Source organism: Eulemur rufifrons, chromosome 28 (assembly GCF_041146395.1).
Source record: "Eulemur rufifrons isolate Redbay chromosome 28, OSU_ERuf_1, whole genome shotgun sequence".
Taxonomy (NCBI): Eukaryota; Metazoa; Chordata; class Mammalia; order Primates; family Lemuridae; genus Eulemur; species Eulemur rufifrons.
The window spans coordinates 59721727-59745852 of NC_091010.1; the positions used below are offsets into that span (position 1 = coordinate 59721727).

Genomic DNA, 24126 nt, shown 5'->3' on the forward strand with positions numbered 1-24126 from the left:
TATGGCCTCATTCCTCTCCAAATCTGAGATTCTACCCTCTGTTCAAAAGCCATAAATCCCTTATCTCAGATATAGTTTTTAACAAATAAGTAAAGTTTTCTTAGTCTACATCTCTTCTTTTGAGACTGGGTAAAAAGTTGGCAACTCTGTTTTCCTGCCATACAAATTTTAAACTAATTAAGCACACTTAGTAAAGTTAAAAACTAAGTGAGTACAACAGAGACTCTACGATAGAGTCCTTTCAGACTTTGAGTTGCTCATAAGGAAAAATGTAAATTTTTAAAACTATCAAGGTGTTTAGAGGAAGAGACAAGGAAAGGGAAAAGAGAAATGGTAGATGAAAGCAGAATTTGCATGTTATTCTAAAGGCTGATTTGGGGGAAAAGTTGCTTCTGCTTTCACATAATGCAGGAGGCAAAATCCCTACTACCTACATGGACCAAAACATCTCCAACCATCAGAAATTTGAACTCTTCCCCACTGTACACAACACACCAATCCACTCTCTATAATTCAAGCACAATAACTGGTAACAATGCCAATGGTATAACTCTTTCAGATTTGACTTGGTGTCAGCACAAGTATAAGCAACTTTCATAAATCCCACATTAAGGAAGGAGAAAGTCTCACGTGATTATAATTCACACATTCACAAATTACGAGGTATTTCTACCACAGCATACTGGCCTCCAAAGAAAAAACTATCAACAAGATTCCCCTTAGATATTCCTTGTTACAGCCAGATGCTGGACTAAACTTTCTATTGAAATTTAACTAGAATGCTACATTTTTATGACTGTTTTACCTTCAACAGAAATAAAATGTTTTGTTGCGTAGTTACCAAGTCAACACTTTGATAGAATCCAATAGCCTGACTGATACAGCATGTGCAGAATGATGGACAAAGACCTTGCCTCCAAGGAAGGGGGCCGCTTTCTCTGCTATGGTCTGGGCCTTTGCCCATGACATATTTCCATTCAATTCCTCTAGGTCAGATCAGCTATGTTCTATCTCAGGGGATAAACAATAACAGATTTATGTCACATAAAAAAATTACACAGCAAAAATTTAGAAAATTATTATCACTTCTGTGGGAATTTAACTTTCCTTGATGAGAGGGCTATTTCAAACATTCAAACTCTTAAAAACATCTAAGTTCTGTGAACCTATAATTCCTTTTCTCTGTTTTTAAACCACTTTATTGAGGTATAAGTGACATGTAAAAAGCTGTACATATTTAAAGTCTATAACCAGATGAGTTTGGGGATACACCTGTGATACACCATCAAGGCCACAGATATATCCCACAGTTTCCTTCTGCACTCTTTATTTACTTATTTATTTTTATTTATTTCTGTGGTAAGAACATGTAACATAAGATCTACCCTCTGAGTAAGTTTTAAGTATATGACCCAGTGTTGTTAGCTATAGGCACAATCCTGTATAGCAGATCTCCAGTATAAGCCCCTTCAGTGTGACTTAACCTAAGGAACTATTCATATCACTGTAGAGACATATGTATAAGAATACTGGCCATGGCATTATTTGTAACAGCTAAAAACCAGGAATAAGCTATCAGTGAAGGAATAAACAAGTTATGGTACTAGCGTATAATGGAATACTATAGGCAACAACTAACACTGATGTACATCTCTACCGAAAGGCAAAGATGACCACAGTACGCTGTTTACTGAAAAGAGCAGGCTGCAAAATTGAATACAAAATGTGACTGCCTTTTTTGTAGATACACATATTAGACAAACAAAAGACCAGGAAGGATAGACTATAAAATACTAGCATTGGCTTTTATCAAGGAGTCAAGATAACAAGTAAATTTTATTCTCCTTTAATTTTTCTACATAGTAAACTCTTCTGTAACAATTACCAACTTTGATAATACCCTCACAAAACAATAATGCTTATTCCATTTCTTTAAAAATTAGTAACGTCAGGGCATTTTTTTAGCAAATGGCAAGACAGTTCTTGCTTTCTCGACTGTATGACCAAGGCATCAGCAACTAACCAGGATGTGTGTCTATTCACATAATCCCCAGTTATATGTTATCATAATCCCACTGAAATGCTTACGTACTTTTCTGAAATTCCTCCAGTTTTTTAACAGCTTCATCTCGTTCTTGCCTAATTTTGTCACACTGAAATGAGAAAGAAAAGAAATGTTAAATTTTTATCATAAATTTAAAAGTTTGGGAAGCAAGCAAGAGCAAACTTATAAACAATAGCAATTTTCTGAAAACAAAACAAAATTCAAAACATTGGAAAAAAGCCTCAATGGTCACATGGTATTTGTACCGCTTCAACCAGCATGGTATTGTGCCATTTGTATCTGGCCCATTTTCTTGGACCTTCTAAGATATGAGTCACCTTACTGCTCATTATCTCCTCAGTAACAGACCCATTTAATATCCCTGAGTTAAAATGTATTCATTCTTTAAGAGAATGTGTGTGCCTCTTTTTATGTAGGTTAATGCAGTGAACTCTCCACACGTCTCCACTCATCCACAGGTCTGCTTCCCAGCAGTTTCCACTGTCCAGAACACTGGTGCATACTTGTTAGTGAATGGAAAGACTACTGCCACTCCCCCTCACTCCCTCACCCAGGAAAAAATGATCTGTGGTCCACAGAATTCTGAATAAAGGAAGGAAGCAAATTAAAAGATAAAAATATTCCACAATAAGCACGCATCATTTACAAAACTGATTTTTAATTTAAAAATGTGGGAGAACTCACTGAAAAGACTTTAGGAGGCAAGACCTTTTAAGGCAAAAATAATTTTTCCCCCAGAGACAGGGTCTCGCTCTTCACCCACTGTAACCTCAAACTCCTGGGCTCAAGCAATCCCCCTGCCTCAGCCTCCTGAGTAGCTGGGACTGCAGGCACGCACCATCGCACCTGGCTCAAAGTAACTACTAAAGTATGAGGACCCTTTAGGGTATCTGGTATAGAAACAAACATCTCATATTTATTAATGAGTTTTTTAAAAACCTAAAGTTCATTTATGAGGACTGACTTCAATTCATCCTGAATTGCATAAAACAGGCAAGTATAATACATTGTAGAGAGCTCCATCAAAAGTACCTAAAACTTTACAAAGTGATTTTTAGTTATTAGAGTAATAATGAAAAATTTAATTTCCTAGGAATACCTTATTCCTTAAGAGTATCATATGAATTAAAGCACAACTTTAAATTATATTTGATTCCTAACATGCCAGATAAATATATTAGGATTTTATCCCTTTGGGTGTTTTTAATTTCAAATTTCAGTGGCTAAAAAATTATGATGCCACTGGTGTTTGAAAAATCCAAATTATAATGATGAGATATTCTCACCTATCAGACTGCAAAAACTGAAAAAGTCTGATATCAGGAGTTAGAAACTCTCACAGACTGCTGGTGAATGTGTAAACTGGTATAACTATTTGGAAATAAACTTCTATCAAAATTGAAAATGCACGTCCCCTATGATTCAGCCTTTCTACTTCTAGGTGAAGTAGAATGTATACCCAGAGAATCTCTCATAATACGTACAAAATGACCTGTACAAAAATGTTCAGCATTTATAATAACAATAAATCATGGTATATTCATACAATACTAGAGCAGCAAAAATGAATGAACTAAAGCCATATGTATCAACATAAATAAATCTCAAAAACCATAATGTTAAATAAAAGGAGTTGCAGAATACAAATCAAATATCTTGAGTATAAAAACATTTCATATGTTTATATATGTTTCATGATACATAATACATATATCAAATATAAAAACGTGACATGGAAGGATACATACAAAATTTATGACAACAGTTGTCTCTTAGGAGATAGGGAGGAGAATGAGACTAAGGGTGGGTGACACAGGAGACCTTCAATTGTATCTGCTGCATTCCTTCATTTTTGAATTTCAAAAGAAATAATAGTTAATACTGTTGTTATATTATTCTCTGCCTTTTTCTGTGCCTTTAAAATATTTTTAAAATAGAAAAGTAAGAAGCAAGCAGTTCAGTTCTCCTCTTTAATCACTAAAGAACCGCTGAAACATTAAAAACCTATCTTTGTTTGTATGGGTAAATCCATTACGGCAAGAGAGTATGAAGCAAGAACACAGTGCTAAACCAGCAAAGCTGGTTACCAAATCTTGACATAGAAGATACACTTTCAGGGATCATTTTTATAGTTTGTTACTAAATCTTGACTTAGACTCTCCCCAAAATGAGTCAGGCTGGACCAAAGATTATTTCCTAAAAGAGAAGGTATATTCTTTCATTAAGGTTTCCCTGTAGAAATCTATCCTCTGTACAAAAAAAAAAAAAAAAAATCTAATATAGTTTCTATTTCCAACCTACTGGATAAACCACATTTATCATTTTTTGGTGTTTAAAATTCTAAACACTAGAGTTCTGGATTCTCATAAAAGCTTTTCCTAGAACCTTCCATAACCCAAGTGGACTATACCAGACAATATAATTAACCCTTAATTCTAGGAGACTGCTGTTTCAGAAATGTTTCTCTTATTTTCTAGAATTGGCTTGTTTGTTTTGGACTTCCCCACTACTCCTGCTAGTCTGCTCACCCCCCCACTCTCCAACAATGCACAGTATAGTCTAAGCTGCAGTCCCCAACCCCCTGGGCTGTTGACTGTACAGGCCTGCAGCATGTTAGGGACCAGGCCCCAGGGCTTTGCTCTGCACCGCACCCCCCCATGGAAAGATTGTGTTCCATGAAACTTAGGAATGGGGGGTGCACAGCAGGAGGTGAGCGGCGCCTGCCCATCCCCACCCTCACTCCCCCATGGAAAAACTGTCTTCCATGAAACTGATCCCTTGTGCCAGAAAGGTTGGGGGCCACAAGAAGGCACAAATAGAAACCTCATTTCTGACCAGACTCAAATTCCTGAGTTATCATTGCCAAATGAAATATACCTAGTGTTTTAATTTCAAATTAATTTCATATTTCTTAATCTGGCATTTCTGAAAAATGTGAAATAACCTGTGAAAAATTGTCTTCATCTAAGAGCTGGTGCTTGAGAGTGTTGCTCCTGACTTAATGTCACTTGGGTCGTTCTATGTCTCTCTCAAAATTTTACCTGAAAGAATCAGAGGTTTGTTCAATTCTCACTTACATCAAATAGCCACAGTCTTCACTGAGACTTTGTGTGACAAGAGCATTAAACAGGTGCTCTATCCAGTCAGGTCTGAAAAAGACCACCAGTTGACATCGCACACAAACCACCAAGGCACCTACCATTACTGTGAATTAGCAATTTTAGGTAGGCTTGTACCAGTTGCTCAGAAGTGAGACTATGTCCATCTCTCTGCTCTTAAGGCCCCGACAGACAGGCTCTGGTTAAAAACAGGTCTCAATATCAGTTTTATTCTAACATGTAGGTACCCCATTTCTACAGTTCGGCCATATACGTTCACCCTAACCCTATAGTTATCATCAGCAGATTCACAAGCTGTCTCCCAACCCCAGCTGTGTTCTATCAGGGGTCTTCATGTTGCTTTGCTTTCTATTTTCTGCAACCACATTATGCTAGAACTGGCAGTCACAGAATTTACCATCTGTTATGCTGAAAAGGGTGTGTGTTGGGGGTGGGGAGCATCTACACATGCTGTAAATGCAGCTTACTTGTTCCAAACCAGAACTGAACAAAATATGGAGGACGTACCCATTTACTAAGCAAAGATCCAAACACCCACTTATTTCCTCATTTTAGGTGAACTCAGAAAAATATCTTGCAACCTTTCTCTCATTCTATCAACAGGGAGAAATTATCAAGGATTACGGGCTTTTCAGAAGAATGTTTCATCTTTACACCACACAGAAGCCCCTCGCCCATCCCACCCCCTACCCTGCTCACGCAGCTGCACCATTTGTAAAAACTGCTTCTTTTTTGTGTGAGAATTGCTCATGAAGACTTTGCAATAGCAACAGATGTTTTTGGGCCCACATCACTGAATTATGATGCCCAATGATTCTCTGTAGCTCAAGGCTAGGGTAGAACCCAGCAGAATGAGTGCTGGCTAGTGTGAGCAAGTCGGATAACATTACAGCTACTCTAGAGCCTCTACCTGGGCTCTTTATGAAGTGGTGAACTGACCGCAGGTTGGCCTTGCTGGTTTTGAAAGCCTTTAATACTAGAAGCCCTGGCTGTTTTCCAGATCTCTTCCTTGAGCTTCATCCAAGCAGATACCTGGCTTCTGAAACTAAACCAGGATTTCAGAGCACTGGCAAACTGATTTGCAGAAGAAGGTCTTTGCAGTGTGAATTGGTATCTTCCCTGGACCATTCCCCGCAAAATGGGCAGCTGAGTTCTTTCTCCCTTACGTATCATCCAACTATTGGCAACACTAAAATGTCTGCTTAAAAGCAGAAATACAGAAAACTGATACAGAAACGAACACATCTTTGTATTTGCTGTGTGTGTGTTTTATGGAAGAAAAACCAACATTCTGAATGGTGTCTAACTTTCACTGTTATAAACATTCATCTTTATCTCCCTGGTGAATAAACATAAGGGAGGATTACCTATAGAAGTGCATACATGTGCTGCAGTCACACAACTCCAAGAAATTGGACAATCTATACATAGGCAGGTACCTTACAGATGACTAAATTAGACTTCTAAGCAAGTATCCACTGTAATCATCGAATGTCTCTCTTTCTTTCTTCTGAAAACTGAAATAATTTATACAAGACCCCCATGTGCAAGGCACTGTGTTAAACACTGGGGGGAATACAGGACCATAACAGACAAGGTGTTCTCACAAAACTTATGACCTACAAGAAAGATCAACAATGAAATAGGCCATTTATAAGGACACTTGATAATGAGAGAAATACTGCACTAAAGGAATACATAGCAGAGGCTATAACACTAAGTCTGAGAGGTTTAACCCCACACCATTTTTCTTGAAGTTTATTTATATCCAGTTATAGTATTTAAAGATTTAAATACGCATAGCACCAGAATTGTGTATATTTACCTGTTTTAGAATCCTTGATGATACAGTGAGAATATCATCAAATCATTTTTAATAATCAACAATTCTATTGTTCCACCTATGTAAGTTTGGCTAGGACTCAATTGTGCTTTCCAGATTTCTACACACTTATCCTTTAAGACTACAATACACTAAATCATTCCCACTAGGATGGAATTCCTTTCACTCTCTTTCTCTTTTGGTGTTCTTCTTTCTTCCAGTTTTCACAGGCAATAAAGAAATAGTAGCTGCCCCCCAAAGCTGTCTTTCAGCATTCTCCAAATTCTAGGTATTGTGTGTTAGATGGAAACACATGTCATCAGAACAGAGATCCTTGCTCTTTGTTTCTGGATAGATTGCTGTTAATAAGAGACTCATTTTCACTTTCAAACTGCTAAGTAATTACTTTTTCTCTGGCACAACCACTTGCCACTCTGTCTCAAAGAAACTGCATGTATGTGGATGTATTATGCATGAACAGTTAGCATAATGGATGCATATTTTGCTCTTTAAAGTGGCTTCTTTATTGATTTTTTAAAAAATAAAATACTTCGGGACCTTCACCTCTGAATATTACACAAGAGTAAGAAATGTTAACAATAGACAACTGAGCCAAGATGCAAACAGTATCATATATCTTGCTTCTTGAAACATAAGTCTTGGAAAGTGTCTGTCTCATTCTCTTTTCATTCATTGTTCCTGGCACGCTGACAGAACCGCCTGATGCACTGTTACAGTAGCTCACCCAAACGACTTCTAATCAGCCCACTTAAACATTTATGCATTTCAAAACTCGATCTCAGAACATAATATTAAACATACTTACTATTTAAAGGCAGACATTCTTCTATTATACAGATTTCCTTCTTTTTATGCACACTCCACACACACCCCCCTCCACCCCGGGAAATGTGAAAGCTACTCCATTCAAAGCTCAATGAGGCCTTTCCCCCATATAGGAAAAAACCCCAAACGATTATGACAAAGATCCTGAGTGAGTCATAAGAGAATGCCCTTCAATTGTAGAAGCATGACTAATATCTGAATGTGGCGATTGCTACATAAGCAAAGTAAAACATTTTATTTGGTTGATCCCAAAATACATCACCTATTTTTCCATACTCAAAAATGTAGATTGGGAGAGTTGTTCACTTCGATGATAGGCTTCCTTACTTTTTCACATAATTCCATTTAGAAAATGGGTAAAAAATAATGGAAAGTAATCGCCATTTATCTTGATGTTTAAAAAAAACACAAAAATCTCAAGTTTTTTTACATTTTTATCCAACCCACACTGCTTGTTTATACCCTATTTAATATTTTGAAAATAATAAATTTTGGTTGATAAATGTGATAAACACATAAGAAATATGAAGATGTAATATTACAAAAAAAAAGCAATTAATTCTGCTTGTGAGAGAGTTAGAGAAGACTTTGAAAAATATAAGTGATATTTAAGCCAAGCATTGAAGGCCAATAAAAGTTTGTCACATGGAAAAGAACAGGAAGCTTGTCTTTCTGTTCTTTTCCTATCCCACTGCCAACCTCTAGGCACTCACTTATAGCAGCATAATTGATTGTAGTTATTTGTCAACTTATTTGTGGCCTTTAGTGTGGTTTTACTTAAGAGTAGGATCTTTGTATCTTTTTCTTTATACCCAAATACTCAGAAGGTATTCAACAAAAAGATTTCCCTTCAAAAAAGCTCTCCTTATAAACTCAAACAGACTCTGGTTCTATCCTCAAAGTCAGTGATAAAAACCACAAAATGGCCAACATTCCATTTTTCCTAAAAAGGGAGAGCTGCAAAGGAAAAGATTCATTAAACCATCGGCACACCCTTTCCCCAAAATCTCCTCCAATCATCCTCGGAATGCACTATGTCAGGATCTACATGCATATATATGTATATGTATATATGCACACATATGGACACATGCATGGATTTTTCTGACATAAAATTGATTTGACATTTAACTTGCAGTTTTTCAACAAAAACCGATAGATGGTGAAGATAAATGACCCAGGAAAGTACTCAGTCTGATAATTTGCTGTGAAAAATTCTGGTGCTAACGATAAAAGAATTAACAAAATTAGGACCTTTGCGGAAAGAGAGTCAATAAGCTCCCATGAGTTTATCTGCCTCTAAAAGAAAACTGTGGTCAGAAAACCCATGTTTAAATTTAGACTCTGTTACTAATTAGTTGTGTAATCTTGAAAAACTCACTCAAGCCCTGAGGTCCTGTTCTCTCCTCTGTGAAACGGGGCTGGCACAAGGCAGTTTGGAGCATTAGATGAGGGAGACAAGAGAACATGGATGTCCCATAACAGCTTCTTAATCGACACAGCCTCTTCAGCAACCATCTTTCCCTGAAAAGCACCATGTCCAACCACTTGTCTCAACAGAGGTGCCTCCAAACAAGGCAGAAAAAGATGCCACCCAAAGGAATCACGTCCACTGCCTCTTCCCATGGATAAGGTTCATGCCTTGGCAACAAAGATAGTTAGATTTACTGTGGACACGTGGAAGGGAGAAATACGTTCAATTTATTTTTTCTTTCTCCCCACATTTGTGCAAAATTTCCCCCACATCAAATTAACTATGGCAAAAACAGTCTTCCTTGAGATTGCTTTCCCTGACTGGTTTAACTGAACCCTGGTTTGGGGCCACGCGGGAAAGATGGCCACATGTTATTTGCTGATGCCGATGGGACAAAGCTCACCCGGCCAGGCACAAGAAAGCGCTTTCGCAGAGAAAATGGTGTTCTCCATTTACCACCTCCAGAACTAAAGCTGCTTTTACTCATTCTATGCTCTGTAAAAGGCTTTTATTATATGCTTCCCTCTTTTGTAATACAGCCCCCCTTTTTGGGGAAAAATCTCCAGCAATAAGCAAGCTAGTCTTCTAACAGAAGATAAACAGAGCACGGTGAACTTAAAACCACTCTACTTTGTTTTACCCAACCACACGGCATTTCATATTGCTTTCATTTCTTTTCTTCTCGTTTCTGTTAATAGTTATTTTTAAAGAATTGAACAGAAGCAGGTCAATAATGCCTACAGATGTTACAAAAGTATTAGGCCATACTCTATGTAGAGAAACATGTAAACAGTTAATGGGCTGAGGTAATTTATAATCCTTCTTTTACCAAATGCATTTTACCTATAATGCCATGTGCACAACAGATGGTTCACTTAAAACCTCACTGCAGAAAGTGGCTCTCACTTAAACAACCCTCATCCCTACCAACAGTAGATACTTACAGAGCAACTACTACGTATTTTTAGGGCACTAAGTCTACAAGTAAGCAAGGATGAAAGAAGAAGAATAAACAAAAAATTTGATCTTCTTTCTCTTATGTTATTCTTTTATATCCTTCTCAATCGCATGAGGGCACCTGTTTGCTTTTCCTCCTCTTACCGTCTAGGTTAAGTCAAAGAGTTCTCCTGAATTAACCCTCCAACTTGCTTTGTCCTTCCCCTCTTGGGACAGGAGCAGCTGGGAAAGTGACTCAGTGGCTGGTAACTTCTCAGCCTCTTTGTCCTCCTAGCGCTGGAAGATGGTTGGGTGTCTTAGGAAAAGAGGGTCAAGCTACCTGGCCTAAGTATTACCCACTAGATTTGCTTGGAAATTACAGGGCATCAGGGACCCAGTATTTAAGCACAACCTCCCAACCTGTTTATATTCTCAAACCATCTGTGATCTGGAGTGATTTCGGTGTTAGAAGTAGAAATCTTCTTGTCAAACTATTTTCTGTGACCTTCTCACCATATTACAGATGGATGCATCAGCCACCTTCTGCCATGGATATTTTTATCACCCACACTTACCATTCCCTGAATCGCCTGACAAAGGGAGAGAGGAAACTTAAGGTTTCACAGGACACTAAAGATTCCATGAAAGAGCAAAGGAGCCTTAAAACTAGGTGAAAAATAATGATCTAAAAACATATGATAATCTGCTTTGAACTAGAGTACTTACCATTAATATCACCAACCATACTACAGCTATGTAAGTGGCAAATTAATATGAGTGAAAAAGTTAAATATGATTCTTAAGGGCCCAACAAATAATCCCAAATATGGCACAAGTTTTACAAATATTTAGCTCACTACAAATTTTTATTACAGCTCTTACTCTGAAATTTTAAAGATGAGGTTTCACAATTTATTGCAATGATGACCACCTTTAATAACCACTAAGAACTTGTTCTATTAATATTCTACCATGGACATGATGTTTTGAAATATTTGATCCATCAAAGTAATTTTTAAAGTAAATTCTATTTACATCTGAAACCAAAAATGGGCAGTTCTGCTTCCTCTCTCCTAGTTTTCATTTTCTGTTCAGTCCCTCTGTTTTCAGACTTTAGCCTGCCCTTCTATTTGTCCTCTCCTTAAATTTACAAGGAAATATATATTAGCAAACATTCACAAATCTTAAACAGACATTTTCAGCAACCAAAAGGATACAGTTTGTAAAGGTCAAGTAGAATTATTTAACAGTTAAAAAATAAAACTAACAAGAGTCCCTCAAAATATTCACTAGGCTTCCCCATCTTCACACGGATGCTTTTCAACTTCTGGTATATTATTCATATAGATAGAGGAAGTAAACATAGAAAAGGTTTATGGAGGTATTTGGGTTAAACACCAATAACTAATTTCAAGGCGTTCTCTCCAGGATCTAATGTGCTTAGGTCCCACAGGTACATGTCTCAGGCTTTCAACACCATCACCAGAATCCCAAAGCTGACTATTAGGGGAAAAGTACAATTCTTGGGGACGTGAGTTGCTTGGCCTGGTGCCTCGCTGCACATTTAGTCGTGCAGTTAATCTCCCAGAGCTGCGCCCACTGTGGCAGGCCTGCTATTCTTTACCATCTGGAGCCTGGAGTTGATATTAGCTTGAACCACACATGCAAGAGAAAAGGGAAAAAAAAAAAAAAAAAAGAAACCCTCATTCACATTTAACTGAAATTGGTGGCTGAACAATGCATTATGCTGCCTAGGCTTTTACACATGTAAGAAAGGGAAAAAAAGGGTAAAGTACAAACCTTCTCCTTTGTTTTCTGGTTCTCTGCTCTAAGGTCTTCATATTCGCCTATTGCTAAAAGAAAAAAGGAAAGCAACATTATAACACTACCGAAAGTTTACTGTAGGAAAACCTGGGAACCCAGCTAACCCCCATTGTCTATTTACTAGGTTGGGGTAGGGTGGAGAAGAGGCCACAGCAGAAGGGCTTCTGATTTTAAGAGCCAGGAAGAAAAAGAGAGCATAGCAGATGTGAGAGCTCACCAAGCTAAATTTCAGTTCCCCCAGGTCATTAGAAAGACCCTTGAGCCAAGACAGGTGACCTTAGGAGAAGTCATTATTTCTCCTCTTTAATGCTCAGCACTTGGTCCTGTGAAAGGCTTCAGGTGGGTGTTCCTGAAATTTCTCCCAGCACTATTAGTAGTTTGTGGTGCTATAATCAGAGGTTTATTTAGAAAAATCAGCCTCTAGAAAATAAAGTCAGTTTGTACATTCAACTTAACGTCACACATCTGCTTTATTCACAGAGCAAAAAGTTTATGCCATGAGCATTCAGCTAAGAACAACTATTTTCAGGCAAGTCTGTCAGTCGTCAAGCCATGACCAGAAGTCAGCCAGGCTCAGTTCACTAAAATGGGAATGTATGTAAACCGTTTGAAAATAGTTCCAACTATGTGGGAGAAAAAGTTTTCTACCTAAAATCCCTTCTTGCCAGAAAAATAAAATAGCCTAAACTACCACATTCATCTTTTAGTCAAAGCGCCATTTTTAAGAACCCTCACTGTTGAGAATATAAAGTTTAGAGCACATTAAGTGGGGGGAAAAAAGAGAATGAGCTAAGATCAATGATGGAGCAGAACACCTAAGGTAAGTCTACAACTGCTGGTCACCCCCAGGGCCAGCACTTCACTGGCACCAGAGTCACTAAATCACCAATCTTTTGTAAGATTTAACTGGGATTTATCTATCAAAAAAACCTCTTCATTTTGCTTTAAAAAAAAAAAAGAAGAAGAAGAAAACAAAGAGAGCTTCCTATTTCTATGAATAATTTAAAGACAGATATAAAAAATCTGAAACCAGTAGCTTCAAGAACATCCCAGATAATCTGGTCATTAATTCTAGAAATGTGTGATTCTAACCACTAGGGCAGAAAACACCCCAGAAACAGACAATTAACATGATAAAGTATGTGTTTTGTTTCCTCCCACAGTGATCCAAAGGGTTCAGAATAGCTACAGTGACGGTAGTACTGAAATCTTAAAATCCTATTCAAACTGACAAATAGTTATGAGACTATACCATCAAGGTCCAGAAGTTTTAATGGCACCCCATAACCGTTTAAATAAGAATTAGTGGGCAATTTTATTGAAGCCACATTCCAAAAGAATCCTTGAAAATTAGCCCATAAAATAGGTGAAAGTATACATGTAAAGATATAGCCCTTTTGAAAAGAATATTTTAAACAGAGAAGACTTGACTGACCCCAGAAATGAAGACCTCTGCACAACCGGCTCCTCAGCCACCACCACACAAGCCCCAACACCTGAGTATGAACTAAACTGTCTTCAGATGCCAAAACCAATGATATGTGCTCTCCTTTTTAACAGAAAGAAACAAGAACTAAGAGATCCCCAAAACATGCACTTATGCCATTGGGTAGTCTATAGTCATGGTCCCCAATCTTATTACTATATCTAATATTGTTTTTAAAAATGTATAAATATTTTATTGAGAGACTTTAATTTAGGTTACTTGACATTTAAAAGTATCTGTAGATGAAGTTGAAAAAATAAAAACTGATTTAACACTATTATTGGTGACCTACTTTATAGACATACAAACAATAAAAGTTTATAAAACCAAGATCTCACATTGACATTAAGAAATTTTTTTCTATTTAAAACACCACATAATGGCTTTGAAGACTTTTTTAAAATACTGATACTATTCTTCCATTATACTGCCAATAGAACCCAAATGAAAACACCATAGGCTCCCAATTACTGGGTCTTTATGAAAACATTAAGAACTCTTGACCTATCATATTTAATGGAAACCACAGAAAATATGCTTTCTTGTGACCATATATGACTTTTTTAAAAAATAAAGCAAGGTACAAGAAAAGAAAGTGGAAACATATGGAAAGAATTCAACCACTAGGTGAAAGGAAGGGGGGTAATGGGGGACCAGGCATAAAAGAAAAGAAAAATCTTTACTTCTATTTAAGTTAAAATATCAAACTCACTACCCTAAACAACAATTATACATACACACACACATGTGCACACAAATATATACACATACATAACGTATACGGATATATCACAGTGAATAGATACATAACCCCACCCTCAGTAAAACTAGCAAAAACTGAAGTGACCTGTATTATTCAGCTACTTCTTTTTTGGCAGTGTTGGGGGTCACAGAGAAAGCTTTCTTATTGTATCAGAACTGGCTCACAGTTTGAAAATTTTAAAAAGTAAGTTTGCACAGCTCAAGTGATTTGATAAGAGATCCTCCAAATCTTGAATTAACCAAAAAAGAGATGAATCTCACTGATTCTCTGCCATATGAAAGATACCACAGCTTGAGAAGACTTCATCGCTCAGGTTTACAGGTAGAGTATATTTCACTGTACTAGAAAGTCATATAAGACAGTCATTAAAAAGTACATCCTAATCCCAGCCAGAGCACCTAGGGGACCTTGGGCAAGTTAGTTAATCTCTCTGAGTCTCAGGTTCTCATCTGGAAAAGGAATAATAATTATATATCTCGCAGAGTGTTGTTATTAAGAGTAAACGAGTTAACATATGTAACAGTGTTCAGGCATGGTAAGTGTTCAAAACATGTTAGCCGTGGTTATTACTAACAATACAGCAAGTACATCAAATCTTGTGCACATGACAAAGGAAATTAGGCTGATCCCTAATGCTCTCAGTCTCTGGCTTACTTTTGTCCCACACATATTGAAAGATGGCAGACCAGAAAGATATGTGAAACCCAGGGTGTTGCTATCCTCCACCAAATACAGGTAAGAGAAAGAGAGCTAAAGATCAACTGCAAACAGTTCCTTGTAGTAAAGAAAGTGAAAAAGAAGTGGAAGCAACTCTGAGAGCTGAGCTTGTCCATCCCGGCTGCACATTAGCATCACCTGGGGAGCTTTTACATCACACCGATGCCTTGCTCCTCCAAGACTCTGATTTAGGTAGTCTGGGGTGCAGCTGGGGCATCCATATATATATACATATATATATATTTTTTTTTTTTAAATTTTAGAAATGAATGTTCCAGGCTGTACAGCCAAGACGGGGAACCGCTACATAACAGCATAGAATGGAAGAAAAAGGAAGGTGGTGGAGAAAACAGGAGAATATCAGGCAGAGCATGTGTTTCAAGAATCATGCTGCTTTTCTATTTTCTAACTCCCCAATGCCAAGAAAAGGAGTTTTCTTTTCAAGCTGCAAATCATGACGTAGCCATTAGCCCAGGAAGCAGCTGAGTAGACTTAGCTGTTTCAGAAACGTGGCAACTAAAGTTCTTAACGCCACCACCTCTGGTTAGGGTTTATGCCTATATCGAACAAATGAATGGTTCATATAAATCTGTGATGCAAAACAAGCCAAATGTTAACATCCCCATTTTATAAATGAAGACACAAGTGCATAAAGATGTCAAATTCCACAATACAAAGGGGTGGAGACAGAATCAGTCTACTGATTCTCAAAGACGTTCAAGCCAAAAAAAAAAAAAAAATTGCTGAGCATTACTGTGTGCAATGTGCTACAGCACTAGATGAGAAACAGTCCTCTCGAGTGAAGGCTATGTCTTCATCCATCCAGATGCCCACCAGTAGCACATGCCTAAATACAGTAGCACATGTGATAAATATGTGTTAAATTAAGGAAGAATGGATCTAGGTCTTCACATGAGCAAATCATGATAGAGCATATATTCTCTTCCCCATAGTGAAAAGGTCTCATATCAGGATACTTAATAAAAATGAAGCTTTAAATAGCCAACAAATGTAACCAGAAAAACACAGCCTCCTGAGATCTTCTAATGTAGATTCTCACCCAGTATACATGGGTCTTTGAGACTCAGGGGGGCCTGAAACATCTCTCACTAACAGGGAAGGAGGACATGGGTCATAAAAGACAGTGCTCAATTAGGACATTATTCCCTTTTGCACACAACCCAATGGATGCTCTTCTTAAAGCCAGAGTAGAAAGAGAAGTCATTTATACCTCGCTTGTTAATTAAAGCATTATCAAAGCCAGGGAAAGCACTGCTGGAAAACCTGATCATAAAACAAAGGTGACATATTTCACATCTGAAAAGAAATTATGGCAAACCTGAAATTTACTCATTACATGGTAGAACACACAGTCCAGTGTTAATAAATTAATGATGCTTAAGAAGTACTCTCACAAACTGTATTAGTGACTTCAAATTAACCAACAGGAAGGAAGGAAACTGAGTATCTTGTCTGCCTTCTGGTCTGGCATGTAAGGAAGCTTATAAATGATCTCTCTATCCTCACAACAACAAAAAGGCAAAACAAACTGAAAATCAACAACTCTTCTTAGAGCCATCAGAGAATTGAGGTCACAGAGCAAACCACTACCTTCAAAATTGGAGACACACAGGCAGATGTAAAGAACCACAATTTATTAAAGCAGAAGCCCAGGAACAGAAGAGCAGAAAACATCCTTGGAAATCAACACTAAGATAGGAAAACCTAAAGTGTATTGGATGAATTGTTGGAGGCTCAGTTTGGACAAGTTTGAGAGTTAAAAATGCCAAGGGGGCCCAGTTATAGGGTGCCCTTAAAATTTTTATGAGTTTTACCTTCAGGAACCCTACTGGGTTCTCACAGTGAAGATCAGTAGGGGAAATTTTCCTACTACTTCTGGCAGGTGGAGGAGAAAAGTAGCCACTATGAAATATACCCAGAGCATTCTGTTCTTCTTAACAAGGCCTTCTCTCAGAAGAAACTATTTTACCAGGGTCTATTAGACTTGGTGGAAGGCAAATACCCAACTCTAGCCCCCTCTAGCCTTCCTATTTTACCTAGGGGGAAAGAAAAAAAAAAAAAAATTTAGAAGACCTTGTGAAGGTTACAGCCCAAGGATACAGGGTCACTAAGACCTCATCATAAAACTATGATCTAATCATAGGACTACAGAACACTTCCCTTCCTTCCATACCTCAACACCACACAAATCTTTACAGCAGCTTTAGTCATTATTGCCAAAACTTGAAAACAAACAAGATGTTCTTCAACAGGTAAATGGGTAAACTGTGATACATCCATACAAGGGAATATTACTAAGTGATAAAAAGAAGTAAATGAGCAATCAAACCACAAAAAACACCTGGGAAAAACTTGAATGTATATGGCTAAGTGAAAGAAGCCAATCTAAAGAGGCTACATACTGTATTTTTACAACTGTATGACATTCTGGAAAAGGTGAAACTATGGAGACTAAAGAGATCAGTGTTGCCAGCCCAGGAGGAGAGAGGAAGGGATACACAGGGATTTTTACAGCAGAACTGTACTATAACAGTGGACACATGCATCATACATGTGTCCAAACCCACAGAATGGACAATGCAACAAGTGAACCCTAATGTAAACTATAGACTTTAGTTACTAATAACATATCAATACTGGCTCATCAATTCTAAAAAATGTACCACATTAAGTAAGACAAGATGTTAATAGTGGAAATGGAGGGAGGAAGATGAGGAAGTGTGTGACAATTCTCTGTACCTTTGGCTCAATTTTTCTGTAAACTTAAAACTTCTCCTCCCAAAAGTCTTCTTTATTAAAAAAATAAAAAAATATACACACAGAATCACACACAAATTTGTGCCACGGAGGATTTGAAATGGAATCAAGTAACTAAAAGGATCTTGATATATTACTCTTTATGGTACCATACAAAAATTTCAGAACTCATGTTTTAATGTTTAAAATGCTTAACAAGCATCGTAAGCAGGAAAACACAAAAGTTGTATTCCTTCTGCATTTTAAAGCAAAACTTAACTGTTAACAGCTTTAAAGAATAAAACTGAAGTACAACAAAGTTTAAAATACACATACTTTTTGGATCCCACAATTCCACTTTTAAGATTTTTTTCTGTACCCCCAAAATATATACAATTATTGTCAATTAAAAAATTTGTGTTAAGAATTTTTCCTACAGCTGCTGTTACAGATATATGTGTATATAAATGTAAGCATTATTTTTAAAAAGCTTCAATTTTATAAGTTTTAGATTTATAGCAAAATGGCAAAGATAGTACAGAGATCCCATGTTCCCCAATTATTAACATCTTACATTAATATGATACATTTGTTACAATTAATGGACCAATGCTATACACTGTTATGAAGTAAAGTCCATATTTTAGTCAGACTTCCTTAGTTTTTACTTAATCTCCTTTTTCTGTTCTAGGATCCCATTCGGAATACCACATTTCATTTAGCTATTATTATATATCCTGAAAAAAAAACAATATTTCTCCCCAAAATATGAAGGATTGTTGAGCAAAAGACAATTAGGATGCAAGAGAGCTTTCCACCTTCCCTCTGGTTGCCTAAAAGCAGGACAGAGAATTAAAAAGACAAAACATCTTTCTATCCCTTCCTCCTTTCCCTCCTAAAAACAGGGTATCAATTCTCCTTCACAGCCCTGATCAGCTCAGAGATGGTGCCAAAGGAACCTGGGAGACTTTACCCCATTAGTTTCCCCGTAAATTTACCTCCCCATGTTTCGGGAGTCTGGGGCTACTTTCCTTTGTCCTGTCACTTCTCAGAAATGCACTGCTCTTTACTGAAGATGCTATATAAGCCAGAGTTCTAAGCCACTGCTTAGAGTTACTTTTCTTCCGCATTATGTGCATTGCATATGTTTAAAAAACTTGCTTGTTTTTCTCTTGTTAATCCATCTTTTGTTACAGGACTCGGTACCAACTACAAACCTATCAGAGTTGAGGGAAAAATAATTTTTTCTCCCCTTCCTTTCATAGTTGGCAGGATATTCTGAGCCACTGCACTTGCTCTGGGACCTACAGATGGGATTCTGGGCTGGCAGGAAAAGGTGAGAATTCTTACCAATGTCAGCTCTCTCAGATCTCCACCTGTAGTACATGGTCAAGGGAAAAGGGGAAAAGATTTTCCTCATTCCTTCCTTTCCAAATTCAGATCATCGGCAGGAGAAAAACATTTGAAAGAAAAAATAGTTCTTTGAATTTGTGACTCTTGTGGATTTGGTTTGGGTACCTATTGGTTATTTATCTCCCAGAGATGATCCTTATTTTCCTTGTCTCTGTTTTTTGTGTGGTTTCTCACAAAAAGGAAAATCATGAGATTCTCCTTTCATCTTTGTCTTGAGAGCTTGGCTTTGTAGTAAGCAAGGTTTTTGTCAGATTTGTGTTAGGCAGATAGCCAGCTGGCTACAGTCCAAAATGTCAGTTTGTCAGTCTGTCCTTCTGCACCAGCTCTCAGGGAAAGAAAGCTGTTTTTAATTGTCTTCATTGTCTTGTTAACAATGAGCGTCTTTGACTTTGAGAATGGAATAAAACCAAACTCTATAAAATAAAGAGGTTTATTCTGAGAGAAATATGAGTGACCATGGCCCGGGAAGCTATACTCAAGAAACCTTGAGTAAGTGGTCCTGAGGTGGTTGGGTTTCAGTTTGGTTTTACACATTTTAGGCAGACAGAAATTGTAGGTAAAATCATAAATCAATACATGGAAGGTACAGATTGGTTTGGCCCAAAAGGCGGGATATCTTGAAGCAGGACTTACAGGTTAGAGGGGTTCAAAGATTCTTCGATTTGGAATTGGTTAAAGAAATAAAGCTTTGTCAGAAAGCCTGGAATCGGCAGAAAGGAATGTTTTAAGATAAGGAAGTCTGTTAATCATAGAGCAAGCCACAATATACAAAAAGTGATCTTTTAAGCAAATAGCCTCCAGGCATGATTTAACCTTTGCCTACATGGCCTTGGGTCCAGTTTGCAATTAGTTTAAACTTGAAAAGGGAAGGTTGTAAGGAAACGTATCTAACCTCCCTTCCCTTCATTGCCAGGAACTCAGTTTTAAGGTTTTTCTGGGGTCTACTTGGCCATGAGAGGGTCCGTTTAGTTGGCAGGGAGCTTAAATTTTATTTCAGTTTATACCTTCTTAGGCTGTCTTTGGGAGAAACTTTAGATCTTGAGGGGGACTGTACCTTTTTCACCCTCTTTGGAATGTAATTCTTGCATCTATGGTTTTCAGCCATAAAAAGGCTTATTGTTAGTGATCCTCCCTGCCCCCATGGGCAGCTTTTGTTTTCCTGTTTGTCTTACTGACTGTTGTCTCTTTTTGACTTTCCATCTTTCAAGGGCACATGGGTTACTAGGACTTTATGTGCAGGCAGCCAACCAAAAGGCTGGGAGCCCAAGAAAATGACCAGATAAAATTGTGAATAATGCCCCATTTTGCTCTAGGCAAAGCTTTTCTTTTGGCTTTCTTTTGGGAGTTGTCTGGATTTTGGGAGGGCTGCATCTTTTGCCTTCTCTTTGAGACCTGGGTAAAAGCTATAAAGGTGTTAAATTAAGTTTAGCCTAAAGCTGCCTCCTTACGTATTTTAAGTCTGGCCTAAAGGTTTCTCTGTACATAGTGAACTGTAACCTATTCTTCTGCCTATCACCAGCTTTCAGCCAATCAAAGGTGGCCGACTGTTCAAACCATGTTCACATAAGGTAAAAGCTGAGCTTTAACCAATCCAGCTGTTTCTGTACCTCACTTCCATTTTCTGTAGTCACTTTCCTTTTTCTGTCCATAAATCTTCAACCCTTAGGCAGCACTGGAGTATCTCTGAACCTGTTCTGGTTTGGTGGCTACCTGATCTGTGAATTTTTCTTTGCTCAATTAAACTGTTAAATTTAATTTGTCTAAGATTTGTCTTTTAACAAAGGGCTTCTGACCACAGTTGAATGAATTATAAGAGTTTTTAATTAAGCCTTGATATCAAAAGTATACTGATACAAAACTAAAATTTGGGTCTTTTAAAAAACAAGATTTTCATGTAATATTGATAAGGGAAAATAAAAGGTTTTTGGTCACTTTTGAGTGACTGGCCAAAAAAGAAAAAGAAAAGAAAGAAGAGAGATTTTGTTTTTTATCAAGATAATTCCCTGTGCTTCATGCTGTCTTTATTAGGTCTTTAATTACATTAGACACCAAGTTAAAGAGTTACAGTTTTACTACAACTACGTAACTTCCTGTATTTTCTTCTGAAGGCTTTATCACTCTGGTTAAATGAACGATTATTATTTCACGGTGATCTATTATCCTATTTTGATGTTTTGAACCTTTATTTTTGACAAACTTCTCAGAATCAAATTCTAAATTAAGACTTTTTAGCCTTGAACTAACTTTGGGATTTCCACAGAGCTCCTGGAAGTTTGAAAGAAACCTTTTAAATCAATCAGGCTTATTCAATATGCTAAATTATACGGGAAGCATTGCCAAATAAGAAGTGATGCTAAACCTTCAAGTGACATTTGTATGGATATGTTACTAATCTAAGTGTTCCAAAAACTGTATGAGATTCCTAGAAATCTAATGTTATCTGTCATAATATTGATTATGTTAAATTGTTGTCTGCCACAGAAATAACCAAATTTCCTTATTAATTTTGTCATTGTCATAATAAACTCTGTCAGATCTTTAACCATGGTCACTCTAAGTCTTGTTGTCCATAGTTAACTGCTTTATTCTGATGCTTTCTAAAAGCCTTTTACAAGCAATTATAATCCTAAATGGTTGTACCTAAATGAGGTATAAAGTAAGAATGAAAAAGAACTCGAGATCATATCATTGGACTTGGTAAGAACTGAAGAACTTTAATGGAAAAACTGAACTACTAAAATTGCTAACTCAGGCTGGGCGCAGTGGCTCACGCCTGTAATCCTAGCACTCTGGGAGGCTGAAGCAGGCGGATCATTTGAGTTCAGGAGTTCGAGACCAGCCTGAGCAAGAGTGAGACCCCGTCTCTACCAAAAAAAAAAAAAAGAAAGAAATTATCTGGACAACTAAAAATATATAGAAAAAATTAGCCGGGCATTGTGGCACATGCCTGTAGTCCCAGCTACTCAGGAGGCTGAGGCAGAAGGATTGCTTGAGCCCAGGGGTTTGAGGTTGCTGTGAGCTAGGCTGATACCACAGCACTATAGCCTGGGCAACAGAGTGAGACTCTGTCTCAAAAAAAAATAAAAAAAAAAAATAAAAATTGCTAAATCAATATCAAGCAGAACAGTCAATTACATGAGACTAAACTGATGAAGGACTATGATTTTTATGATTTCTTTGTCTGAAACACTGTTCTTTTACACTTTGTTTTCCAGATTCAAGGAAACTTTTTTTCTATTAAGCTATCTATAGCTTACAATTTGGCATACGCTTTTGTAAAAAGAATTGAAACATTTACTTTTTCTCCCTATCTGATCCCTCCAAAATATGAAAACTATTTGTGAGGGTTTTTGTCTTTTTCTCTTTTTTTTTTTTTTGTTTTGTTTTGTTTTTTTAAGAGACAGAGTCTCATTCTGTCACCCAGGCTGGAGTGGTGTAGTGGCACGATCATAGCTCACTGCAACCTCCAATTCCTGGGCTCAAGTGATTCTCCTGCCTCAGCCTCCCAAGAAGCTGGGACTACAGCATAGCTAATTTTTTTTTAATTTTTGTAGAGACAATAGAGTCTCACTATGTTCCCAAGGCTGGCTTGAACTCCTAGCCTCAAGTGATACTCCCACCTTGGCCTCCCAAAGTGCTGAGATTACAGGCATGGGCCACCACATCTGGCTTCATAAGTATTCTTAATGGCTATGACAATATAGTTATTGCATAAATTCAATAAGGATCTGTTCTTATTATGACAAGACACAATTTAAGACACTGGTAATACTGCCAAGGCTTTGACTGGGATATCATATTTTCTGATATGACCAGACAGTTTTAAGGAACTGAGGTTGACTTTAAGCAGCCAATAAAAGCCCCTTGGAAGAGCTGGCCTGGTACCTTGAATACACAGTTTACATGATTGCCTTATAGAGAGTGTCACTTCCGGACAGGCCCAGGGACCTCAGAGTATTTTGGGAACCTAGAGAAGAGAGGGATTCACAAGTCTACAAGTCATTAATAGGCATAATATGATGAAGAGTACTTGGCTTGGCTCCTTAGCCTGTAGAGGTGGTTTTTTAAAAGTCTAATCTGAGATTCCTTATGAAAAAGTCAGCAAAGCAGATTTTAAAAGAACCCAAATGATCAATCACCATTCTTGCTGTATTTACATAAATAATCAGGCCAAGTATAACAAAATTAAAACTTATTTTACAAATAAATTGGTCTTCCTGTGATTATCTTTGGTAGAAATGAGGGTGACTGAAGAGAGAAAAATTGTTTCAGAAAAAAACTATAGTTCACCCATTAGATTCTAGCCCTATTCATTTTTTTTGAGACCTATTATTTACCTGCAATCTGGACTGGATCCTGAATTCTTTTAGTTTCCTCCAATAGCTGGCTGCAAGTTTCCAAACATTTCCAGTATTTCTTCCACCCTTCTAATTTGGAATCCTGAAGCTTTGCAAGCTAAAGCTGAACAACTTGATATAAACTTCACAGAGAAATCACTTTTTACTTTACACATTTATTTTTTTTTTCTACAAGCATGTGTTTATTTTACAATTTAATTAAAAACAAAAACAAAAGTAAAACTCACCTAACTAATGGAAATATTAAGTGAACAGTGAAATTCTGACTAAAAGATGTAGTTCCTTAGCCCATGCTAAGTGTCCATCTCATGGAGTGCTGCGCAACTGGTTTCTCTTCAGCAACGGTTCACCAACTTTGGGAAGAAACTGCTTGTTAATAAGTACCTGGTGATTCAGATGGACTTGGTCCCTGGACCACACTTCGAAAAATACTAGTGTAAAAACAAGCTTGTACTTGAAACCAAGGCAACCATTTATTAATAATTCCAAACTGCTTTCTACTGACTTCATACGCATCCAAGATTGACATACTTCAGCTATTCCTGA

General features: G+C 37.3%; 1 protein-coding gene across 3 annotated transcripts in view; it reads right to left on the reverse strand.

Moving 5' to 3' along the window:
• Positions 1-24126, reverse strand: part of SHTN1 (shootin 1) — a 117870-nt gene that overhangs the window by 67814 nt on the left and 25930 nt on the right. For all 3 annotated transcript variants that reach the window (XM_069460074.1, XM_069460076.1, XM_069460075.1), the window contains exons 2-3: positions 12063-12115; positions 2093-2153 (exon numbers count right to left, since the gene is read on the reverse strand). In XM_069460074.1, the coding sequence (XP_069316175.1) occupies positions 2093-2153; positions 12063-12115 (114 nt within the window). The remainder of the gene's footprint in view (positions 1-2092; positions 2154-12062; positions 12116-24126) is intronic.